Source organism: Danio aesculapii, chromosome 16, assembly GCF_903798145.1.
Source record: "Danio aesculapii chromosome 16, fDanAes4.1, whole genome shotgun sequence".
Classification (NCBI taxonomy): domain Eukaryota; kingdom Metazoa; phylum Chordata; class Actinopteri; order Cypriniformes; family Danionidae; genus Danio; species Danio aesculapii.
Genome location: NC_079450.1, coordinates 16,314,290 through 16,340,340, shown reverse-complemented (window position 1 = coordinate 16,340,340; position 26,051 = coordinate 16,314,290). Strand labels below are relative to the sequence as shown.

The 26,051-nt window shown below is 34.5% G+C and overlaps 1 protein-coding gene across 2 annotated transcripts; it reads right to left on the bottom strand.

The window, feature by feature from the left end:
- Positions 1-2,728: 2,728 nt before the first annotated feature.
- On the bottom strand, positions 2,729-25,993 carry ndufaf6 (NADH:ubiquinone oxidoreductase complex assembly factor 6). 2 transcript variants are annotated; one of them, XM_056475326.1, is made up of 9 exons: positions 25,751-25,993; positions 23,494-23,593; positions 23,256-23,378; positions 18,818-18,874; positions 18,523-18,625; positions 14,877-15,010; positions 10,103-10,204; positions 7,895-7,951; positions 2,729-2,936 (listed from the first exon to the last, which is right to left on the bottom strand). In XM_056475326.1, the coding sequence occupies exons 1-9, from the start codon at positions 25,918-25,920 to the stop codon at positions 2,808-2,810; spliced, it is 975 nt and encodes a 324-aa protein (XP_056331301.1). In that variant the 5' UTR covers positions 25,921-25,993; the 3' UTR covers positions 2,729-2,807. The 2 variants fall into 2 exon arrangements, with proteins under 2 accessions (XP_056331301.1, XP_056331302.1); XM_056475327.1 differs by lacking the exon at positions 25,751-25,993 and having other exon boundaries at positions 23,490-23,578.
- Positions 25,994-26,051: the final 58 nt, after the last annotated feature.

Below are 26,051 nucleotides of genomic sequence, written 5' to 3'. Positions count from 1 at the left end.
CTAAATTTGATTAAGGTTTTGGTTTACGCAGATGGTTTTCCCCCCCAAAAAGTCATTGAAGTTAAACATTACTATTATTATAGGTAAATATCACATACTCAAAAGTAAGTCAAATAACAGTAAACCCTTGATTAATTTCTTTAAAAATTAATGTAAAAATATTTAGAGTCTTTAAAAGTAGTATCCAAAGAAAATAAGGCTCTGATGGAATTGTAGAAAACTATGTCTGAGTCTCTTTCCTTTTAAAAATGTTTTTGTAACCCCCCTAAATGTTTCTTTGATATGTTATGTATTACAATATAAAGTACACTCACCGGCCTCTTTATTAGGTCCAATTGCTTGTTAACGCAAATTTCAAATCAGCCGATCACATGGCAGCAACTAGACATGGTCAAGACGATCTGCTGCAGTTCAGACCGAGCATCAGAATGGGGAATGGGGAAGAAAGATGATTTAAGAGACTTTAAACATGGCTTGGTTGTTGGTGCCTGACGGGCTGGTCTGAGTATTTCAGAAACTGCTGATCTACTGGGATTTTCACACACAACCATCTCTAGGGTTTTACAGAGAACGGTCCGAAAAAGAGAAAATATCCAGTGAGCAACAGTTTGGGCGCAAATGCCTTTTTGATGGCAGAGGAGAATGGCCAGACTGGATTGAGCTGATAGAAAGGCAAAAGTAACACAAATAACCACTCGTTACAACTGAGGTATGCAGAAGAGCATCTCTGAATTTGAGGCGGACGGGCTACAGCAGCAGAAGACCACACCAGGTGCCACTCCTGTCAGCTAAGAACAGGAAACTGAGGCTACAACTTGGGCAATAGAAGAACGTTGCCTGGTCTGATGAGTCTCGATTTCTGCTGCAACATTCGAATGGTAGTGTCAGAATTTGACGCCAACAACATGAAAGCATGGATCCATCCTGCCTTGTATCAATGGTTCAGGCTGGTGTAATGGTGTGGGAGATATTTTCTTGGCAGACTTTGGGCCCATTAGTACCAATTAAGCATTATGTGAAAGCCACAGCTTTCCTGAGTATTGTTGCTGACCATGTCAATCCCTTTATGACTACAGTGTAGCCATCTTCTGGATGCCCTTCTTGCAACCCATCACTGGGAAACATCTTCTGATGGCTACTTCCAGCAGGATAATGCATCATGTCATAAAGCGCGAATCATCTCAGACTGGTTTCTTGAACATAAAAATGAGTTCACTGTACTCAAATGGCCTCCACAGTCACCAGATCTCAATCCAATAGAGCACCGTTGGGATGTGATGGAACGAGAGACTCGCATCATGAATGTGCAGCCGACAAATCAGCAGCAACTGCGTGATGCCATCATGTCAATATGGACCAAAATCTCTGAGAAATATTTCCAGTACCTTGTTGAATCTATGCCATCATATATACATATACATACACACAGGGATATTGTTTTCCTAATGTATAATGTAAATGTGTTTGGAAGTGTTATATGCCAATATTGTTCCCCATTTGAGTTTGTAAACTTATACTCATCATTTATTTTATTTTCAGCTTAGTCCCTTTATTAATCTGGGATCGCCACAGCGGAATGAACCGCCAACTTATCCAGCATGTTTTACGCAGCGGATGCCCTTCCAGCTGCAACCCATCACTGGAAAACATCCATACACACTCATTCACACACATACACTACGGACAATTTAGCTTACCCAATTCACCTATACCACATCTTTGGACTTGTGGAGGAAACCGGAGCACCCCGAGGAAAAACACACGAACATGGAAAGAGCATGCAAACTCCACACAGAAATGCCAACTGACCCAGCCGAGGCTCTAACCAACGACCTTCTTGCTGTGTAGCGAACGTGCTATCCACTCGGCCACCGTGACGCCCTAAATTGATAAATATAAAAAACATCAAGGGAGTATGCATGTTTTGGGTGAACTAACCCTTTAAAGCACGTTAGACCCTCCGTTAACCAGTATTTAGTGTGGTTTTATCGATATAAACGAAATTTAATATATACTGTAAAAACCCGAGTGGCCCAAGTGTAAAATTATATTGCACATATACAAAGATTTTCTATGTGATGGTTCAAGCATCACTGTACATATTCAGAATCTTACACATCCACTGATCTAAAAGTTACGCTCTATACTAAACATGTTATTAAACACAATGTTTACGTTATTTTCTTTCCTTTAGAAATGCGTCTGAATGAGTTAAGCGCAGCAAAGCAGTGCAGCAAGCTTCCAGCAAAATATTTTCTAGAGCTGAAGTGCGGTCATAAACAGCCAGGAGTTGTTTTCCTGTCAATCAGATAAGAGCTTTTGTGGCAGTGGGATGACTGTATTTTTTTATGACTAAATAAATCTCTTGATTGTGTCACCAAAAATATGGCACCTTGCACCACACTTGTACACGCAATGCGAAACAGAATTGATAAACCTTGCCTCTCAGAAGAGGCATGTGACACATCCTTCACCTATAAATATGTAACACTGTTGCCAATTTATTCACAAATGCCTAAAATGATTTAAGGGAAAGCTGTTAAAATATTTGCTTCAATTCATGCCACTAACATTATTCAAATACTTGAACAAATCCAAAACAGGTTCTATTATCTCCCAGAATATGTCTTTCTGTTATTTGTGGTTATTTTCTGTATGAATACTAATCATTTAATAATCAAACACTTATTTTTCATCTAGAGTATACTAGCATTAAAAACGACAGCAATAACTGTCAACAGTAGCTTGATGATTTATTGCAAGTGCTTGTTTCGTTTGACAAGGAGCTCATCTTAAAAAGCAGATGATCAATAGATCTTCCTCCATGACCGTAAATACAGCTGAAGGGGCAGCGTTGGATTCCTCTTCTGTAGGCTGGGGTGAAACACGTCGAAATCGACTTTCCTCACTCTCTGCAGGTAGTCCTCCAAAACAACCTGAGGCACAGAACACAAAGAAGCTCAGACAAGCTTAGTTTAATTACTTCTGAGCGAGCCTGAAGGATGATACATTATTGAAATGCTTTAAATGTACTAAGAAGAAAGTGAATGGCAAAAAGGAAACGGGTAATTTAATGGAAAGTGGTGCCATGTCTTTTTAAAATATATATAACAAAGAGTTTAAATGATTGAAATACCGCTGCAGAAACAAATATGTGAATCTTGTGGATTTAACTGGAGTTTAATTGCTTCACTAATAAGGTCTGTTGAGTTAGTACAATATAGCAATGTATTTTTATCATCAGAATTTTCATCAATGTCAAAGGCCTGGGAAACTTATACATAAACTCACCGGCCACTTTATTAGGTACACCTTACTAGTACTTGGTTGGACCCGCTTTTGCCTTCAGATCTGCCTTAATACTTCATGGCATACAAGGTACTGGAAATTTTCCTGAGATTTTGGTTTACATTGACATGATAGCATCACAGAGTTGCTGCAGTTTTGTCAGATGCACATCCATGATGCGAATCTCCCGTTCCACCACATCCCAAAGGTGCTCTATTGGATTGAGCTCTGGTGACTGTGGAGGCCATTTGAGTACAGTGAACTCATTGTCATGTTCAAGAAACCAGTCTGAGATGATTTGCGCTTTATGACATGATGCATCATCCTGCTGGCAGTAACCATCAGAAGATGGGTACACTGTGGTCATAAAGAGATGGATATGGTCAGCAACAGTACTCAGGTAGGTTGTGGCATTGACATGATGCTCAATTGGTACTAATGGGCCCAAAGTGTGCCAAGAAAATATCCCCCACATCATTACACTAGCCTGATCCGTTGATATAAGACAGGATGGGTCCATACTTAAATGTTGTTGATGTTAAATTCTGACCCTACCATCCGAATGTCGCAGAAGAAATCGAGACTCATCAGACCAGGCAACGTTTTTCCAATCTTCTATTGTGCAAATTTTGGTGATCCTGTGCGAATTGTAGCCTCAGTTTCCTGTTCTTAGCTGACAGGAGTGGCACCCGGTGTGGTCTTCTGCTGCTGTAGCCCATCCGACTCAAGGTTCGATGTGTTGTGCGTTCATAGATGCTCCTCTGCATACCTCAGTTGTAACGAGCGGTTATTTGAGTTACTGTTGCCTTTCCATCAGCTCGAACCAGTCTGGCCATTCTCCTCTGACCTCTGGCATCAAAAAGACATTTGTGCCCACAGAATTGCCGCTCACTGGATATTTTCTCTTTTCCGGACCATTCTCGGTAAACCCTAGAAATGGTTGTGCGTGAAAATCCCAGTAGATCAGTAGTTTCTGAAATACTCAAGACCAGCCTGTCTGCAACCAACATCCATGCCATGTTTAGTCACTTAAATGATCTTTCTTCCCCATTCTGATGCTCAGTTTGAACTGCAGCAGATCGTCTTGACCATGTCTACCTTCCTAAATGCATTGAGTTGCAGCCATGTGATTGACTGATTAGAAATTTGCATTAACGTGCATAAGTATCACATGGCATAAGTGTACCTAATAAAGTGGCCCGTGAGTATAAATCAACTATTAAAAAATTCAATGCCTTTTCTCATTTAAAAAACATTAATACCCAGTGCAAATGTGGGAAGTGATGCATAATTTAAGTCTGGTTTCTCTCAAGGTTTTTAATTCTTCACTTTCGCCAATTGGTGACGTTTTTTCCTTGGTTCGGGATCTGTAGAGCTGCGCATCGATGGATTTGCTCTTCAGTGTTTGGACTCTCAGTAGTGATTATTAAACCACACTGAACTGAGCTAAACTGAACTGAACTTAAACACTGAAAACTGAACTACACTGTTTCAATTTACTATGATCTTTTATGTGAAGCAGCTTTGACAATCTACATGGTAAAAGCGCTATACAAATAAAGGTGAATTGAATTCAATTTAAGTGTCTACAATTTTGCATGAAATGTAAACAACTCAATGAGGTAGGTCAAACATGGTGCAAAATACAGTATTATATATATTTCATCAGCTGCTGAACCCTCATTTCATAGTGGTGTTTGACATTTGCACTTGCAAAATAATATACATGTAAACAAACCATATCATTACAGAACAGAACAGCGCTCGATTGGAGCAAAATGAACACGTGTCTCTCTGTCCAAATTCTCTTCATCAACTTTTTTTTCTGGAACTGATATCCCAATCAAATGCATACTGTGGTAAAGTGTGTCACTTGAGTCATAAAAACAGCATCACACAGGAAAACTACCACCTTCGGTTTCATTTTGGACCATCGTCAAAAAGACATTAAAAACTAACAAGATTATAAGTTTAACATGCATTTTTCAAAATAGTAAAGCCACACTTAATCCCTTACACACAAGTCGTGCTCTTGAAATATGAAATGGAGATTGGTACAGATTAAATTCTCTCCAGGTCCAGACTTTGAGAAGCCCTGTTTATATCAATATACAATAGTTTGATGGCAGCACAAGGGTTTTATTCTGCGAAAACAACCGCCTAAATGTACAGTTGAAGTCAGAAATATTGGCCCCCCGACATTATTATCCCCGTTTCTTTTCTCCCCCAATTTCTGTTTAATGGAGAGATTTTTTCAACACATTTCTAAACAATAGTTTTAATAACTCATTTCTATTAACTGATTTCTTTTATCTTTGCCATGATGACAGTAAATAATATTTGACTAGATCTTTTTCAAGACACTTCTATTCAGCTTAAAGTGACACTTAAAGGCTTAACTAGGTAAATTAAGTCAACTAGGCAGGTTAGGGTAATTAGGCAAGTTATTGTATGACGATGGTTTGTTCTGTAGACTATCGAAAAACAATACAGCTTAAAGAGGCTAATAATTTTGACCTTAAAATGGTTCTTAAAAAATTTAAATAAAAAAGCTTTTATTCTAGCCAAAATAAAACAAATAAAACTTTCTCCAGAAGAAAAAGTATTATCACACATACTGTGAAAAATCAAAGGGGGGCTAATAATTCTGACTTCAACTGCATGTTATCCTGCTTATTATATGACTACTTTCCATAAAAAGCATAAAAATAGACAGAAAAAAAACTGATATGAGCTGTAATTCACTTACGTAAAGCTTTAAAATAAAAACCGATTGAATGCAGCCAACTCTAACACATGTATTATTGAGTCACAAGATGCCTTTAGTTTAAGCCGCTCTTATCTGTGAATAATATACTTTGTAATGTCGTGAAGGACTAATCAGAAACAAGAATTCTATAAAGGCTTGTCACGATATCTGTATTTTGTCGGACAATATATTGCGATAAATGATATCATTGTCATTTTAAGATCATTTTATGCCACTTATTATATAACACAAGAATAATAGCGTCATAATTTAAGTACACTCTTCCAAAGAACACATCACATTTTATTCTGCAGAAGATTTAATTTAATTATAGTCATTTTAACAACTGAATAATTAAGCGTTGGAATCAGAATGTGAAAACGCATATCCTAAACAAATAAATAATAATAATGATCAATGGTAAAAGACAGACCTCACATGTAAAAACTATAGTAATTTATAATAAATATTATGGTGTTTTTTTAACCATACACCATAGAGATGCTGTGCAAATAAATAAAATAAAATATAAAATATTGCTAATATTTTTTTTGTCTGGACAATATATATTGCATCATAAAAAAATACTGAGGTCATGGCCATGTGTTATGTTATGGTAAAGGTTGATATATTGATTATTGTGATAGGTTTAATTCTATAAACCATGTAATAATGATTCAAAGTTCTCAGATGAATGTGTGTTATTAGTTTCCGTGGTTGTTACCAGGTAATAATATTAACCCAGGCTCATTCTGAAAACATACCCCTATATACATTTCTGGAGAGCAACAAATATGCCCCAGGAAGTACATTGTGTTAATTTCCTTCAGAAAATTTGTCACAATTTTTGACAAAAACATTTTCTACCAACAAAAACTAAATGAAAATTAAGTGATGATGATGACAACTATAAAAAGACAATAGTTAAAATAAAAAGTTTGCAAAATAATTGCAAAGTCCTACATAGGCCGCTGTTGACTGACTGACGGACTCACCGACTGATCGATGGCTACGGCTACGTTTTCAGAATGAGCCTGTGTTGCAACCAATAATATACCTTGAAATGTCATTACTGACCAATCAGAATCAAGCACTTCTGAGAGTAGTTTGTTTCCCACCATATGCATTTAAGATGATGATTTGTTTCAGAAACATTACTTTTAATAGCTAAAAAATGGCTCACCTCACAGTTTTAATTCACAGTACAGAAAAGGAAAACACGTGTAGGCTTGCTGACTGACTTATTTTGAGTTTGCCATTTACAATAACACCAAGAGGCTCATATAATTCCTCCTGCGACTGTGAATGAACCTGAACACAAAACACAATCCTCAAATGTCAATCCTTACAGTAAAGACCTTTTGTGAGCGCACAGTCACGATTAACACCAGCCAAAGCAAGTGGAGCGCAATGTGTCACTAAAAGGCCTGGGGGGGAAATGGCTATAAAGACAGCTAAGCACAGGGACGAGGAAATGAAAGTAGGAGCAGGACATTACAGTGACAGAAAGTGAACAAAAAAATGCTTTACGGGCCATTTGCTTCACAGAAAGCATTTCACCGGCAACCAGGCTGGAATTGGACTGAAAATTACAGACTGCTCCCCTATGCTTTGCCTCGTAATACAGCGAGTTACTCCCTCAGCTCTTTTCATGTGGGCTTCCCTTAAGAGAAAAGACTGTAAAAGCATGAAAAAAAGCTTAAGAAGTGTAATCAGAGCATGAGCTGTTTGCGGGAGTCATGTGGGGCGATGAGGATCCGCCTCTTTTGGAGGCAGTATGAGGATCAGCCATGAGCTTCTCGGTGTCACATCACATTTGTGTGGCGTTGGGAGAGGAGAGAAGCTGAAATTACTCACCGTTTGTAGGAAAGCAGGCATGGCTGAATGTGGAACGCTCTCGGTGAAGGATCTAGCCTGCAAGACAGAGTAGTAATGAGTCAAGATATTAAGCTCATATCACAAAGAAGACTGTCACGGAAGTGCTGTGTGATATATTTAATGAACCTCTGAATTACATATAAATTCATTTATTTGATAGGTATATTAGCGCATACATTTATTGATTTCTTTCTTTGCGTCGTGAGATTATTTTCATCACAATTAAGCACATTTTAAGGGGTGGTTTGGCCAAAAATGTAAATAAGAAGTAAATGTAGGTTTTCTCTTCAGTACAACATTATAGATGATTTTCAACTGTGCTCCTTTGGTGATTCATAAAATGCTAGAAAGTCACAAGGTGCTGGCACTTTGAGTGGCAATACAGGCAAAACTAAATTAATACTTGCCATCCCCTACTGATAATTTAAGTTGAAATAATGAAATATACCTACAAAGTAAAACCAAAAAGGACAAATATAAATTCTGACAGTACATTACACTGATTCAAACGAACCAGTCAGGGGTGCGATTCCGAAAACCATCGTTAGCCAACTAAGGTCGCAAGTTGTGTCGTTACAAACATAGTTCGTTGATTTGCCGTTTACCAAATCCATCGTTTCAACGAACATTCGCAAACTGCGTCGCAAACTTGAGCAGTCGCAACTACATCTCTGTAGCTGTAGTTAGAAACATAGATCCTGGTTGTGTTCTATTCCCAGTTATCCCCCCTATGCCCTATTCATTTCGAACATTCTAACATTTAAACTTGGAATTAAAAAAAAAAAAGCATTAAAGTCCTCTCTCCTAGGTGTAATTTGCTTTCAAAGTATTTTTACTATTCAGTTTTAGCGATCTTCATGTTTACAACTGTGCTCCCTTCACAGTGCATTTTGAAAACATTAATGACATTTTGAACACAGCCGTGGCTCATGATGAAAGCTATAGGTGACCTGTTATTTAAAAGCGGAATTTGTTACATCTTCAAAGCTTGTGAAAATGAAAAAACAGCATACGTTAATGCTTTTAATTTATAGTAAGTTATTTATTAAGTATCTGTACTGTATATGACATGGGCCTGATGGTTAGAACATTTCTGCAGTGGTTTGCATGTGTCAAATTGTAAAAGTATACTTAAAAAAAACAACAACAAAAAACCAATATCCTACTTAATTTAAAATAATTTTTAATAATAATGACAATAATAAAAAAAAAAAAAAATGTGTGTGTGCGTGCAAGTAAAGCAATATAATTTGCACAAAGAAATTATGGGGTTCTTCTCTAAAGAAGTTGTTACCACCCTGTTTAGAGCATCATTATGTGCTATAGGTGAATTGGTTAAGCTAAATTGGCCATAGTGTATGTGTGTAAATGAGTGTGTATGGAAGTTTCCCAGTGATGGGTTGCACCTAGAAGGGCATCCGCTGCGTAAAACACATGCTGGATAAGTTGGCGGTTCATTTTGCTGTGGAGACCCCAGATTTATAAAGGGACTAAACCGAAAATGAATGAATGAATTTGTCTGCAAACCTTTAGATTTCATTCTCTAGGTAAATTTAATTACTTTTACTCATTTCACCACTTCGGATTATCATACATTATCAGAAGGGTATGGAAATTATTTATTTAGTTTTATTATTTTAACATTTTTTGAATCACAAAGGACTGCACTTTCAGCTGAAAATCATTTGTGGCTAATTAATCTGTACATGTTTTATGGACAATATAAAATCTTTGATTCTAAACATAGGGTGTTATTTATGTCATTTTTTGGCAGGGCAAAATGCTAAATGTATTCATAACTCGCCCAAACCATTAACCCGCAGTTGCATAAAAAGTATGAACTTACAGTTTTGCCCTTGCTCGTTTGTAATATTTTAACCATTCATTCGATGGTAACCTTGATTCACACCGCCTGACCAAATATGCAAATTGAGGTGAGTAATATCTGACGAAATCTCTGATTAGCGTTTCCTCCAGATATTACCTGGAACACTCTGTGGACTTTAATAATTTCAGTAATGAGGAGAGGGCAACGTTGAAGGGTCATACGAGCTGCTGGTGGAGGAGGGGTGATTTCACTTCTGAAAATTAATCAAGTTGCATAATAGCATGCAATGTGCTGAAATATTTGGGCAACATGCAACACATTTCCCATATGAGCACAGATAGTAATATAGCTTTACATACGTGTTGGAGATGGACATGGGCTTGGCTGGCAATGTCATAAACCACATCCCTGGCGTTCTGGTCCCTGCTGCCACGGATAAAGTCCTCTTGAGACGCTCCGTGCTGGGGGAGAAACAGTGAAAATGCATTATCAGTAAATTTTAACTCATAGATAGAAAGGGGAGGATGATGATATCAGAATACTTTCTTTATCCACACATATTTGAAGGTGCAAAGCAATAACACTTATACCTCTCAACCCAAAAATGTAAATGCGATCAATATTGTTGAACACAGAAATAGATATTTTGAAGAATGTGGCCTTTAACTTATAGATTAATTTTCTTTCTGACTATGGCGTTCAATAAAATATTTAGTGTTCAGCAGAATAAAAGAAAACACTCAAAAAGAACAAATCTTACATGAAGATATATCAGTGTAACATTTTAAGATAAAAAGAAATAGAGAATATTTTTTGGAGACAATATGTTATTTTTTGCAATGTATTTATGACATTAATAATATTTAGGAAAATACTCACTAAATTACACACTTTTCCAAAGTTCCAACAATGCACCCATTTGATAGGCCTAACTCTTGCAAAAAAAAGGATACTCTTAAACTTCCGACCCTCCATGCTTCAGAGAGTGGATGAGTGAATTGTATTAAGTGATTCAGCTTGAGAGGATACGCTCCATGTAACGAAAATCTCAACACCAATTACAAACTGTATGGCAACCTTTTCTGAATTTCCTAAAAAATGATTAGTGCTATGCTAAAGATTTATTGGAACAATTAATCACACTTTGATAGTTACATTTGAATGTTATGATTTCTTTGATTGGTAAATACCCCTATTTGTTTATTTATTTGGTTTTATTTATTTATTTTTATTTTCTGATTTATCATTGGGGTTGCTGTGTTCATACCAGTTTATGATCTTTGTGCTGTTTTTGTATTTAACAAAGAAAAAAAGCTTAAAAAAACAAATTATATATATATATATATATATATATATATATATATATATATATATATATATATATATATATATATATATATATATATATATATATATATATATATAAATAAGAAAGATTCTTTCAGTAGCATATCTTTAATAATAATTCTTTACTTTACTAATAATATTGGAAATTATATTAGAAAAAAAAGAGAATAAATATATCTTTATAAATAGTTTTACTGTATCCTTATTCAGTGCAAATAGCAATCATTTTCTGGCCTTAATATACAGTTAAAGTCAGAATTATTAGGCCTTCTGAATTATTAGTAATTCATTATTAGAGTTATTATAATCCATTTATGCCACCTCTCCTTTAAAAAGTCTTGCTTTGATGGTTTGCGTTTGTGCTTTTTGCTAGTATATTCCGATAGTTTTGATATCCCTGTTTGTTGATATTGTTCATCCTTATTTAATTTACACTGTGCTGTTGTTTGAATTTTGTTGCTGTCTGTTCTTACCCTTGTGTTACCATTCCTTCCCTACCCTCGTGTTTGTCATTAAGGTTAGAAAGGCTAGGATAGGTAAGCAAGTCATGAGACACATCTCAACACATAGGTTTACAACTGTCTAGAGATACACTAGGTAAGAGGGTATGCTCCAGCCCTTGTATTTTTGGTTAAGTTGTTAGTTAGTGTAGATTAGGTAGGACGTCACTGAGGTTGAAGATTATTTTTCATATCGTTTGTTTCCTAGATTAGATTGGATGGGGTTATTTTTGAATATTGGTAAAACTGTTTTGGTTTTGATTGGTTCTTTTCTTTAGCTCCACCCATAGCCAGTCTTTCTAAAAATTTACTTTACTGTTTCTAAACTGTAAATAACTTACAGTTTCACCATCACCACTTGTAAATAAATCACTATTTCTGTTAGTGTTAGTGTTTCTGTTTAACCAAATCCTCAGTCCAAGTGTGCAACGCAACTCCCCTAGACTACTCAGGTGTTGTAACAAATAGTTTTCAGCTTAAAGTGGAATTTAAAGACTTAATTAGGTTAATTAGCAAGTTAGGGTAATTAGGCAAATCATTGTGGTTTGTTCTGTAGACAATAGAATAAAATATTACTTAAGAGGGCTAATAATTTTAACCTTAAAATGGCTTTAAAATTTTTTTAACTACTTTTATTCTAGCCAAAATAAAAAAATAAGACTTTCTCCATAAGAAAAAATATTATAGGAAAAACTTTGAAAAATGAGGTTCCCTCAGTTTGAGGGATGAGGTTGTCAGTTGGCGTTTCTGTGTTTGCATGTTCTCCCTGCGTTCACGTGGGTTTCCTCGGGGTGCTCCGGTTTCCCCCACAGTCCAAAAATATGCAGTACATGTGAATTGGGAAGGCTAAATTGTCCGTAGTGTATGACTGTGAATGAGTGTGTATGGATGTTTCCCAGAGATGGGTTGCAGCACCATAAAACATGTGCTGGATAAGTTGGCAGTTCATTCCACTGTGTCGACCTCATATTAATAAAGGGACTAAGCCGAAAAGAAAATGAATGAATGAATGAATGAATGAATGAATGAAATACTGTGAAAAATCCCTTGCTAAACCTCATTTGAAAAACAATAAATCATTAACAATTTAGACTTCAACTGTAAGTAGGCCACTGAAAATGTAAAGAATTGCAATTAAAATTATTTAAAAACATCTAGCATTCCATAAAAATCCTAAATTAGTATGCTGGATGAGAATATGATACATCTGTATGCAGTACATAACAGGTTCTGTGTTTATGACTCTGCATCTCAAGACTTCTTCAAAGAAAATATTTGCTAAAATAACATTCTTTATATGTGTGGGCATCTAGTTTCGAACAGAGATATAAAACCCTTCTGAGCGTCTGTGATTGTGCTGCCTCCTTTAACCGTGTTCTGAAGAAACACTGATAAATCCAAGTGATCAATAAACAAATACTGCAGAAGCTGTCATCTATTTTTAAAAGGAAATTGTTCCTCAAACAAAATCTGGAGGCAAAATAAAAGCACTAGGAGGTAATCGGCAGCATGAATAACCAGGCAGTGTAATTGTAAGCTGTCATTACTGATCTGTCCTTATTCTCGAAAGTGGCATTTTACAGCACACAAACTGACAAAAAAAGACATCAGAAGGCTTGTATTTACAGTCTACCTAACATAAAAAAAGAAAAAGAAAAAAAACCACCCACAGGTACACCTAGTGAAACAAACATGTTTGGCTAATCTTGAAAGGTTGCACATTAGCATTGTTTCCGTTCTGACGGTAAATATTCTGCAATGTAGATAAACCTTCAAAAGCTTTTGCAGTCTGCTTTAATTCAACATTGCACTTGGAATGCATTACTGAATTATAGGTTCACAAAACCTAATTTAAACTGTATTGTCTCAATGTGTTTAATTCAATAAAGGGAGTTAACTAGAAATGATTAGTGAAGACAATAAGTAATGCATGTCAATCAAACAATTAACTATGCAGCAGTAAAAAAACAAACAAACAAACAAACAAATAAATTAATGAATAAATAAATTAAAAAATGAATAAATGAATGAAAGAAATGAATGAATGAATGAATAAATGAATGAAAGGAATGAAAAAAATAAATGAATAAATGAATGAATGAATGAATACATAAATAAATGAATAAATAAATGAATGAATGAATAAGTGAAAAAATAAATTAATAAATAAATGAATGAATACATAAATGAAAAAATGAATAAATGAATGAATGAATACATAAATAAATGAATAAATAAATTTAAAAAAATGAATGAATAAATAAATGTTAAAATAAATAAATGAACAAATAATGAATGAATGTATAAAACAATGAATAAATAAATAAATGAACAAATAATGAAAAAATAAATGAATGAACAAATGAATGAATAAACTAATTATTAATAAGTAAATTAATAATAAAATAAAAAATAAATAAATAAAATAATAAATGAATGAATGAATAAATACAAAATTAAATGAATAAATACATTTTAAAATAAATAAATGAATAAATAAATGAATGAATGTATAAATCAATGAATAAATAAATGAACGAACGAATGAATGAATAAATAAATAAATTAGTTAATAAGTAAATTAATAAATAAAATAAATGAATAAATAAATAATTGTAAAAATAAATAAATGAAAAAATAAATGAATGAATAAATGAATGAATGAATAAATAAATAAATAAATGAACAGATGAATGAATAAATAAATAAAAATAAATGAATAAATAAATGAATAAATAAAAAAATTAATGAATAGTAAATGAATTAATAAATATAAAATAAATAAATAAATAAATAAATAAATAAATAAATAAATAAATAAATAAATAAATAAATAAGTAAATAAATAAATGAATGAATGAAATTATTAAATAAATGTTCAGGGGATTAACCTCGAAAATCAAACGACCTGTTCTCCTAAATTACAGTGAAACAACAGCGCCCCCTTTTGGCGAAGGCGCATTTATACTACAAAACAATCTATGTAACACAATTTAATCTTAATACTGTACAATGACTCTAGCTGAGATTAGCGCAGGATAAGCGACAGATCATATTCGTTTCTTTTGTTACACTAAAGCCGTGATCGTCTAAATCCCAATTCTAATGGCTTGTTCAGGCTGCAGTGGTGACAGATGGCTGAAACAAAGCCCATGGGTTTGGATTTAGCAGCCGAGAGGGCACTGGGCAGCTTCACAAACAGCACATGGATTGTGTCTCGTCCCCCTGATGTCAGGAAAAGCATGGAATTACAGGCAGCTTCAGAGATGACAGCAGATGTGCTCACCAGCATGCAGATGTCCATGGGCAGGTAGACCTTCCGTCTGCTGCTGTTAAATGGGGTCGCCCGCAGACAGGTCAAGATGCCCTGGGCTTTGCCAATGTGGCTCGCGGCGTGATCTGCATGAACGTTTTTCACACCTATATAAACATACGCACATAGCATATACCTCAATGAGACCATTTTAACTGATTGGAGTTATACTGTCAATTGACAAAGGTGTATCTCAGGACCATGCAGTAGGCACCAACTACAAATAAAAAACATGAGCGGAAAATAAATAAATAAAGTGGTTTGTGGGTGGATTTGTTTTCATTGATTTTAATAAGGCTTCAGAATGTAATATGTCTGTCTGTGACTGTCAAATTGCTAAGACTGCACAGTAATTGTAAATATGTTATCTGTGATATTTTTATGTGAGCAGCTCAGGTAAACAGCATTTTCAGTGTCTCTGTTTGCTGTGCAAAATGCTGCGAGTCACCATTAATATGCAATTGAGAATACAAAATAGGTCAAACGTCTTCCGAATAATGTAAGGAGACTGTCTGCTGGCAACAAAAGAGACACATATTTCAAAAGACAAATTTGCTTTTGTTTTTCTGCCAAAATAAAATGTGTATTGATGGAACGCAAACAAACAAACAAACAAACAAACAAACAAACAAAAACACCACTAATATTTTTACAACAGTAATAATAATATTAATTATTATTTCACGATATATGTTTACAATAGCAGGGTTTCTGCAGGTTTTACCAAGTTAAATTTAATACTTTAAGACATTTTTAAGATCATTATGAATGAAATTTTAGACACATAAAGGGCTAAACGCTAAGGAATTGTTCAAATGGCCCAGATGGAAAAGTTTTTTATTTGCCATATCAAAAACAATTATAATTGAATACATTCAATAATAAACAAATTATAATTTTTTTTGTAATATTTTTGATATTTCTTAGCAAAATATTTTAAATATTTAAAAACAAGCAAGCTCTACTTGCATCCATACACTATATAATAATGTAATAAACTAAATCGACACACAACACTCTGTCCAGGTTGGTGTCCCAGCTGTAAATACATGTAGCACTTTTAAACAAATGTTAATGTAAGGAAAATAATTAAACCATTATATTAAATCGAGTTTAAAAATACGTTTTATTGAGATTAACTGTTGTATGGGTGTTAATGGCCAGATCGGGTGGCAATACACAAACAAAGGAAAAATAAGACCCGTTTAAATAAGATTTAAGACCTACAACATAATATTTCAGTAAATTTAAAACTTTTTAAGGCCTAAAACTTTGAGATTTAAGATGTTTTAAGACATTTTTAAAATCATTATGAATTAAATTTTAGACTCATAAAGGGCTAAACGCTAAGAATTTGTAAAAAAAAAAAAAAAAATGGCCCAGATGGAAAAGACTTTTATTTGCCATATTAAAAAATATTATAATTTAATACATTTATTAATACAATAATAATTTAATAATAACATTTTTATTTTTGATGTTTTTAGCAAAATCTTTTAAATATTGTGTTAAAACAAGCAAGCTCTACTTGTATGCAGACACTTTTTCCAACATAAACTTTCTTTAAAATAAAAAATAATTACCAAGTTTTAAAAACTATAATAAAATAAATCTACGCACAACAATCTGTCCAGGTCGGTGTCCTTAGCAGTAAATACATGGAGCACTTTTAAAAAAATGTTATTGTAAGAAAAATAATTAAACCCTTATGGTAAAAAGAGTTAAAATTACCTTTTTGAATAAAAACTTTAAAGTTTTATTAAGACAAATTGTTGGTAATTAGAAGATTGTAGAAAAATTAAGACCTGTTTAAAAAAGGTTTAAGACCTACACCACAATATTTCAGTAAATTGAAGACATTTTAAGACTTACTAAGACCCCGAGTAGTCAACATTTGAAGTGGATCAAAAAACCTTTTATCAAATGTGTCCTAACACTATTGGACAACACCTATTCTTGTCATATATGACCATAAAAAAAACGTTTTGATCCACTTCAGATGTTGACTACTGTGTGTGTGTGTGTGTGTGTGTGTGTGTGTGTGTGTGTGTGTGTGTGTGTGTGTGTGTGTGTGTGTGTGTGTGTGTGTGTGTGTGTGTGTGTGTGTGTGAGAGAGAGAAATAGAAATGGAGAGAAAGAGAGACCCTGGATCACAAAATCAGTCAATATGTAAATATTTGGAAATGGAGAATAAAGCTGAATAAATAAGCATTCTATTGATTGTTAGGACAGAATAATATTGGTTAGAGATACAATTATTTGAAAGTCTGTACTCTGAGGGTTAAATAGATATTGAGAAAATCACCTATGTATTTGTCCAAATGAAGTGTTTCTTAATGCACGTTACTAAACAAACCTTGAGTTTCGATAAATTCACAGTAGAAAATCTACAAATAATCTGCATGTAACTTGATCTTTACTTAACATTCTAATGATATTTGGCATAACAAATTTCAACACTGTCAAAAAATAAGAAATGTGCAGGAAATCAGCACATCAGAAGACCAGGGGCCTCATGTACAAAGACTTGCATTGAATCAATACTAAAACATTGCGTACGGAAAAAATTCAGATGTATAAAACACTGCGTACACGGAATCCCACGCATAATCTCTCTGTACATCCGAATTAACGTGAAACTGAGCGCTAAACCCCTCCCTGCCTCCTCCCCCGTATAAATATGGTAATTAATGACTCTACTTTGGCAAAACCAAACGAAAAAGCAATGGCAAAAGCAAGCAAGACTGGAGAAAAACTGTGTTATTTGCAAGTTTGTCCTCCGGAATTAATAACAACAGAAAAAAATAGAGAGGGAGAGTTTAGCTGACATGGTTAATGCAGTCGGGTCAGAACATCGTACAGTGAACGAATTAAAAAAGAAATGGTCTGATGTAAAGGTGCAGGTTAAGAGGAGAACAGCGGCGCACCGTCAAAGTGTGGACCAAACAGGCAGAGGAACAGGGGATGCTGAACTAACACCCTTTGAGGAGAGAGTTGCCTCAATTGTGGGTGACACATTACTGTCTGGAGTAGTATCCATGTCTGTGGGAGACACAGATGTATTAGAGGGACACTGTTAGGGCGGTATAGCAGCATCCCTCCGCTCTTATCAAGGCAGTGCCACTGGCATTTCAGCTGCCCAATCGCCGGGTGCCTGTCACCTTGGAGCCTCATCCCAACTATGCTGATTGTGAGGATGAATTAATCAAGGGTTGACCAAGGCCACCTTGCTACAATATTTGTTAAGCGCATTTGAGCATCACATATTATTTGCACATTTATAGAATGGACATGTTTCCGATTCACGTATGCAAATTCGTCTTAAGATGGCGCCTTTATAGCAATGTGTGTGCAGTCGATCGCTCTGATTACATTGGGAAAACCTGCGATCGCTGCAAATTGCGCTTTAAAGTTTGGCAGGTCAACTGCATGGTATGTATCAAACCTTATTGATACATGAGGCCCCTGGAGTGAACAATTAACTGAAAACGCTGAAATTAAAACTTTATTAAAAAGAAAACATTGAATTTTATTTCAATAAAAAAAATGCTAGTCATATAATTGAATGGCTACTTTGCAACTGTTCCTTTAAGCAAGTGATGAAGAAAAGGCAGCTCACCGAGTGTTTCCAGGAGCAGGTAAAGCAGAGAGGACTGTGTGTTTTCTCCATAGGCCTCCAGATCCTGAAGGTTCCGGTATGCTCTGTCCTCCATGTCTTTTTCCTTTTTAAAACAGAATGATTTAATACCACTGCCAGAGGACAGACAGACTGCATAATGTGCCTCACTGAATGACAGATTTCAGAGTCTAGAATTAGCCATGCATGTCTCTCGGACAGCTGTCAGAGTTAGTTCATTTAAAAAGAGATTTGCATCAATTTCTTTACTGGTATCATTATATAATGAACAACTTACTCTTTCAGATACAATTCTCAACATCCACCTCCTTGTCAATGTGTGTTTCCTTACCGCCTGTGAACACAAAGCAGTTACTGTATTAAAAATAATAATTCCTTGCATCTATACAGCGCTTTGCTGGACCCTCAAAGCGCTTTACACATTGGGGAAAATCTCATCCACCACCAGTGTGCAGCATCCACCTGGATGATGCTATGGAAGCCATATTGCGCCAGACTGTCCACCAGCTGATTGATGGAGAGGAGACAGAGTGATGAAGCCAATTAGGATATTGTTTAGGAGGTCATGATAGTCAAATGCCAGTAGGAAAATCTGGCTAGGATGCCGGGGTTAAAGCCCTACTCTTTTTTGAAGGACATCCTGGGATTTTTAACAACCACAAAGAGTCAGGACCTCGGTTTAACGCCTCATCCGAAAGCTCATTGAGCAGTATAGAGTCCCCTTGACTATACTGGGGCATTAGGACACACACAGACCGCAAGTTGAGAGCCCCCTGCTAGTCTCACTAACACCACTTCTGGCAGCAACCTAGCTTTCCCATGTGGTCTCCCACCCGGGTACTGACCAGGCAGTCCTACTTGTCTTTAGTGGGAGATCATGTGATAGTTGCGGGGAGCTAGTTGCTGGTAGTATATCAGAGATCAGTATTTTCAAGAATGTTCAAGTCTAAATCTTCAATCGTGCTGCACATAAAATAAGAAAATTGCTGAACAGGTTTATTATTAAATTATTTGGATCAAAATATTTTTGAAAAGTTAATCAAGGCTGCACTTATTTGTTAAATATAAACCTAAACATTAATATTGTCAAATATTTATTACAGTTTAATACATAAAATTTTATTTAAATGCATTAATAGTAATTAAATATATATTTCTGTAATGTCAAAGCTGAGTTGTCTCCAGTCTTCAGTGTCACATGATCTTTCTGTGCTGTTGTTGTTATTTTGTTTTTTTGTTTATTTTTTTCTTTGCATTTTTCAGAATACTGATTGAGCAGTTCAAAAGAAAAAAAAAAACAGCATTTAATTAAACTGAAACATTTTAACAATATAAAATCTCTTTTGATAAATTCTAAAGTGTCCTTGCTGAATAAAAGCATTAAAAGAACAGTATTAGGAGTATTTCTTAAAAACTAAAGTTCTCCCAATCATTACAATTCCAGTGTACTTAAATTTTACAGGGTCTTGTTACAAAATAAACCTCGTGTCATTAGTATTCTAAATAATGCTTTGTATAGGAATGTTAAACTGCAAAAAAAATATTTTCTTATTTTCTTTAGTCCAAATATCTAAAAAATATTAAATCAAGAAGCATTTCCAAGTCAAGCAAATCATACTGTCTTGTTTTGAGTAATTATATGTCAAAATTAAGTGAGTTTTTCCTTAAAATGAGCAAAATAAGGAAAAACAAGATTAGTTCCCTTACCCTATTGGCAGATTATTTTGCTTGTTTTAAGGAGTGAATAACGGTGCTATAAATAAACTGTGTTACTTTTTTCAGTAACAAGTAATCAATTGAATTACTGTGTCCCTACAAACACTTATTACTCACACAGAATTAAACAAAATAATATCTAAATTAAATTCTAAACCATTTTTTGTGTTGTAACTATAGTAATGATAATATAGTGATATGCTGAATTTGAGGGTCGTCTCTCACATTTTCCCACAACAATATTAAAATAGTGTAGATTAATGTACAATGTTTTAAATTTATTTTATAATCATTTGACAAAATAGATTGTTTTAAAATAACGCAATAATTACTTTCCCTGGTAATTGGTTTCTTTTATAATTACGTAACTCAGTTACTAACTCAGTTACTATTTGTGAGAAGTAACTAGTAACTATAACTAAATACTATTTTAAAGGAATCTGCCAAACACCGGTTTTAAGAAATAATGAGCCAAAATTAAGTGAGTTTTTTCTTAAAACAAGACAGTATGTTTTGATTGACAAGAAAATGCTTCTTGATTTAAGAACTTTCAGATATTTGGACTGAGGGCTGGGCAATAAATCGAAAAGTAATCGAAATAGACCCCCAGGACCCTGTCAATTTTTTAAAAGAGTTTTCTGGTTTTACTTCTGACTTACTAATTTCTGACTTACTATTTCTGACTTAGTTATACCTGATCAAATACTAATTGTAGGAGACTTTAACATTCACATAAATGACACTAACGATACATTAATGCTCGTGTTTACAGATTTATTATAATCACTTGGGATAAAGCAAAACATTGTTAGTCCAACCCATCACTTAAAGCCTACATTAGATCTAATTTTGTCTCATGGAATTGAAGTCATTGATGTAGACATTATACCACAAATTGATGATATAACAGACCACTACCTCTTACTATATAAGCTGTGCTTACCTGAAATTAGCAGATCCGCACAAATATATCGCCCTAGTAGAACTATCGTCCCGTCCACTAAAGACGAATTTACAAATAACTTACCTGATCTTTCTTTATTTCTAAATGCACTCGCAAACGCAAATGACCTTGATGTAGCAACTCGCAGTATGGATGCTATTGTTACTAATACACTAAAAAATGATCAATTAATCAAGATTTTGATTTTAGGCCAAATCGCCTAGGCCTGTTTTGACAAGAAACAAGACAATACAATACAATCTAAGTAAGAAAAGCATGTTTTGCAGTGTAGACATTTTAGCTCTCCTTTTTATACACAATTACACCGCTTGCAGCATTGCTAAAGACTTTATTGTACTAAATGTCTAACACCTGACAGCCAATCGCATGCCTCATGTTCATATACTTTAAACAGTCGCAGAAACAAAATGCATTTACAGTCATTTCAGTGTTTGAGGGAACTAAATGGCTAACAGCTAGAAAATGCTTCAGTTGGAGTAAAGAAAAGCTTTCTTTTCTTACTTTTAAATGTTTAATAAGTCAACTTGAGAGAATTTGACAATATATAATAAGAGGGTGTGCAGTACAAGAGCCTGTATTTAAACGGGTTGCATGCTGTGTTTATATAAATCAATGACGCTGTTAAAATAAGCATGTTAATGGTGTCAGATGTAATGCTCTGCTTTGTGACAGGAAGTAATCAGAGTTTACAGTGTGAAGTGTTGGCACATAAAAACTCAGTCAGAATTGAATGCTAACCTGAGATAATTATGAGAAGGATGAAACATGAAGAATAATAAGCCTGGGGTGTATTCCTGAAAGAAAGGTTAACTTACTATCTGCTAAACCCTGAACTCTGGGTTGATTAACCCTACTTACTCAAGGTATATTGTCTCCAGAACTGCCCCTGGGATTAAGCTCAGACAACTCCGAGTATGCTAATCCAAAACACATTGCCAACAGAACCCCGAAAACACAAGTCACCATGGAAACAGATGCCAAAAAGCAGCATATCAGACCCCTTCTTTCTTCTTCTGTTTAATGAGTTACACTCTTAAAGCTTATCGCCCCTTTACTAATAGATGCGAATTAATTTACCTTCATCTTAAATTATTTTTTATATTTCTTTTTATTGTGAAGAAAATTTGACTGTTAGTTACATGTTAAATATACATTAAATAAAAAGTTGATTGAAATAAAAACAGCCTGTGCTTGAAGAACAACGGATTTTGTTTGTTTGTTTGTTTATTTATTGCCAAATCAGCAATTTATGGCTAATTCATGGTAGAACAATTTAGACCAAAACATTTTACATGAAGAATAAGGTGTATATGTGTGTGTGGGCTGCACTGTGGCGCAATGGGTAGCATGTTCACCTCACAGCAAGAAGGTCACTGATTCGAGCCTCAGCTGAGTCAGTTTGCATGTTCTCCCCGTGTTTGCATGGGTTTCCTCCGGGTTCTCCGTTTTCTCCCACAAGTCCAAAGACATGTGGTATAGGTGAATTGGGTAAGCTAAATTGTCCGTAGTCTATGTGTGTGAATGAGAGTGTATGAGTGTTTCCCAGTGATGGGTTGTGGCTGGAAGGGCATCCGCTGCGTAAAACATATGCTGGATAAGTTGGCGGTTCATTCCGCTGTGGCGACCCCAGATTAATAAAGTGACTAAGCTGAAATGAAAATGAATGAAAGTGTGTGTGTGGAGATAAAAATGAGTTAAATAACAGTACAAATAAACATTACTTTGTAATAGCGTTTTACTGAGAATTTATATTAAGAAATATATTAAGAAATGCACACGTATATAGCTCCAGAGCTGGTTTTGCTTAGAGCATAAGTTGCTATGGTAACATATACACCCTGAAACTACCTCAGTTTTTGAATCTGCAAGCTGAGGTTGTCCTCTTTGCAAACCCTTAAACTTTTCCTGGTATTTCACATACTGTAACCTGCTTTCTGAAATACTCTCCAGGATTATCTGCTTTCAGAATGACACACAGTTAAGTATATCAATTGTGAAAAGCCCTTTTCTTTAATAATATAGAGTGAAGACTCACCCTCCACAGTTCTGCACTGACAGGCTGTGCTGGAGGGTCATCTCTGTAAATATCCTCCACGGCACTCTTCCAGAACTGCATTCGCATTAAACCAATGGTTTTGTGAGAAACTGAGTCTTTGATCTAAAAGAAAAGAAACAAATGTTTGAGCAAATACAGATGCTTCAACAGTGTATGCTGTCTAAAACTTAAAATGAACCAAATAAATGAGTCTGTGCATTATTGCAGGAATACCTGCCTGTGCCAGTTCTACATTGAATGCCCTCAGTGCCAGTGCAGAGCGACGAGCAGCTTCAGGAAGAAGCAGTGAACACAAAAATCCCTCATAGTCTTTCTTCCTATGAGTGAAAGTAAAACGTCAGTCCCCATAAAACTAGCATAAAGCATTATTTTATATTCTTATCCATTTAAAAGCCATTGTGATTGCAGAGTTGATCTTTTGTGAGTAACAAATTGCAAATACTCAAACTACAGTACTGTAATTGAGTAAGTTTTCTCAAATACTGTACTTTACAAAGTAGTTTTAAAAATGTGAACTTTTACTTTCCCTTGAGTACATTTTAGTGCTGTATTGGTACTTTTACTCCACTATTTTCCTCCAACCTACAGTCACTACTTTAATTTTTTTCTTGTCTAGGAGGTAGACGAAGTAGATTCAAGTCTAATCAAATTGCATCAGACAGCACAACCTCAAGACACAAAAGACTGTTTAGACTGCATGTCACTGATGAGATGATGACGGATACCTACTGTATGATGACTGAAATGGCCTTAAACAATAACTAAATGCACTACAGAATCTTTTGTTCTCACACACAAAATTCATGTATAAACTTCTTTTTTTTTACTCTACTTAGACTGCATTTTTGAGTAATAGTACTTTTACTTGAGTAAGATTTTTCAGTAGTCTTGTCATAAAAAAAGATCATCAAAAAAAAAAAAAAAAAAAAACTTGCTTCGTGTGGTATCAGAAGCACAACTTTACAACAAAAAATTTATTAAAAAATTATTGCTGTGCCTCTTAAAGGGCTAATATGTTTAAAATATATATAGTTGATACAATTCTATAGAGATAAAAAGTGTCAAGTGCTGCATCCATAAAAAAAAACAATAATGAAAATAACCTTAGTGTGTAACTTCCTGACACGCTATAGTTGACAAAAGGCATATTCTTTAAAACAATGTCTAATTATTTAAAGCATTAAGATTAACTAATAATGAATAATACATTTTAAAGCATTTCATAACCTGTCAAAAACTTTCAAACAATTTAAATTAAGCAAATTATATTTTTATATGAGCAATTCCATGCAAATGTCAACCTTGCCATGAAAAAAATTAAGTTTTCGCCAAAATAGCAAAACCGTTTCTGTATTTTTTTTTGTGTAGGCTTGTATTTCACAGTGCTTTAAAAATACTCAAAATGTCTCTGTCGATGTGTTCAAACAATTATATTTGATTTACCAAAGTCACACAAGTGCCAATTTCCCATCTGTCACATCCATTACGAAGCTTTTACCTCATAAATGCAAAAATGTCAAATAAAATCAAATCAATCATGTTTGTTCTATAGTGATCCAACTCTTATCCTTTTGATTAGCACTGTTTCTTTTGGGTTGTGCAGTTTAATTCACAGAATTTCTACAAAGTATGTTGAATACTGTAAACTTACAGACTTTTTTGTCATATCTATAACGCATGTTTATTTTCCTCACTTAAAATATGAAGCATGTTTACATATTGATATTTTCTGCTCCCGCAACTCTGTGGCTAGTTGTTTTGAAAAATATAAAGAGATGTTTCAATATAATGTTAACATAAACTTCCTCTGTCAATATGTTTTGAGATTTTACTGTAAATGTCACATCCATAACGCTGTAATTGCTCATATTTATTATTTCATAGATATTTCAATCTCTGGACGAGAGCTGGGCTGATAAACGATATATCAAATCGTGATAACATTTATGTTGATAACCATAATAAGCTCTGGACTTTTTTTTATTTATATTGATCTAAGAACTAAAATGTGATATTAGAGATGTACCAAATTTCGGCCACCGAAATTTTATCGGCTGAAAATATGTTATGCCATTTAATGGACCCTCTAATTTTTGTGGCTTCAGTAATTGTTGAGATACTCATTGGAAGCATTAACAACTTATATCGAAATATACATCGTTAACGTTCAATATGGAAAATAATTTTCAAGGTTGCATTTTTTCCATATTATCCAGCCCTACTCTGGACAGTTACATCTTAATTTTAACCACAGGAAAAATTAATTAATGTATATATTGTTTTAAAAATAATTTTAACTAAATTATAAACATAGCATATACTTTTTTTTTAATATACATCCAGATTAATAATATTCTGGTTCTCTGGGATATTGTCAATAGGTTTAACCCTGACTGTTTTGCATAAAATTGCAGAATTGTTTGCTTCTAAGTAAAACTATATAAAGCAAATGAACCTTTTAACTCAAAACTTACCTTACTATGTCAATGCAGTACTGTTCATTGTGCTGTCGTGTCGAGTTTGTTACAGCTCTTGTGCATTTGATCTCTGTTTGCCTCTGTAGACAACGGGGATTGGGAATATTTACATGGAGCGACTTTTTGGTGGTAAAGAATCCATTCTTTATGTTGATGCTGGATGCCATAGCAAATATCACGCATCCAGTATCCTTGAGCTGTACCTCCTCTCCCGTGTGCGTCAAATTACAGCTCCTCCGTATTCAAGAAACGCCGACAGTACGTTCCGTTTCCATGTAAACAACCTGTTTCCACCTGA

Coding starts and splice junctions, on each gene's coding strand:
- ndufaf6 (XM_056475326.1), bottom strand. CDS start 25,920: ATGGCATCCAGCATCAACATAAAGAATGGATTCTTTACCACCAAAAAG. Junction 18,626..18,817: donor TGAGAATTGTATCTGAAAGA/GTAAGTTGTTCA, acceptor TGTTTTAAAAAG/GAAAAAGACATGGAGGACAG. Junction 2,937..7,894: donor TGCCTGCTTTCCTACAAACG/GTGAGTAATTTC, acceptor TCTGTGCCTCAG/GTTGTTTTGGAGGACTACCT.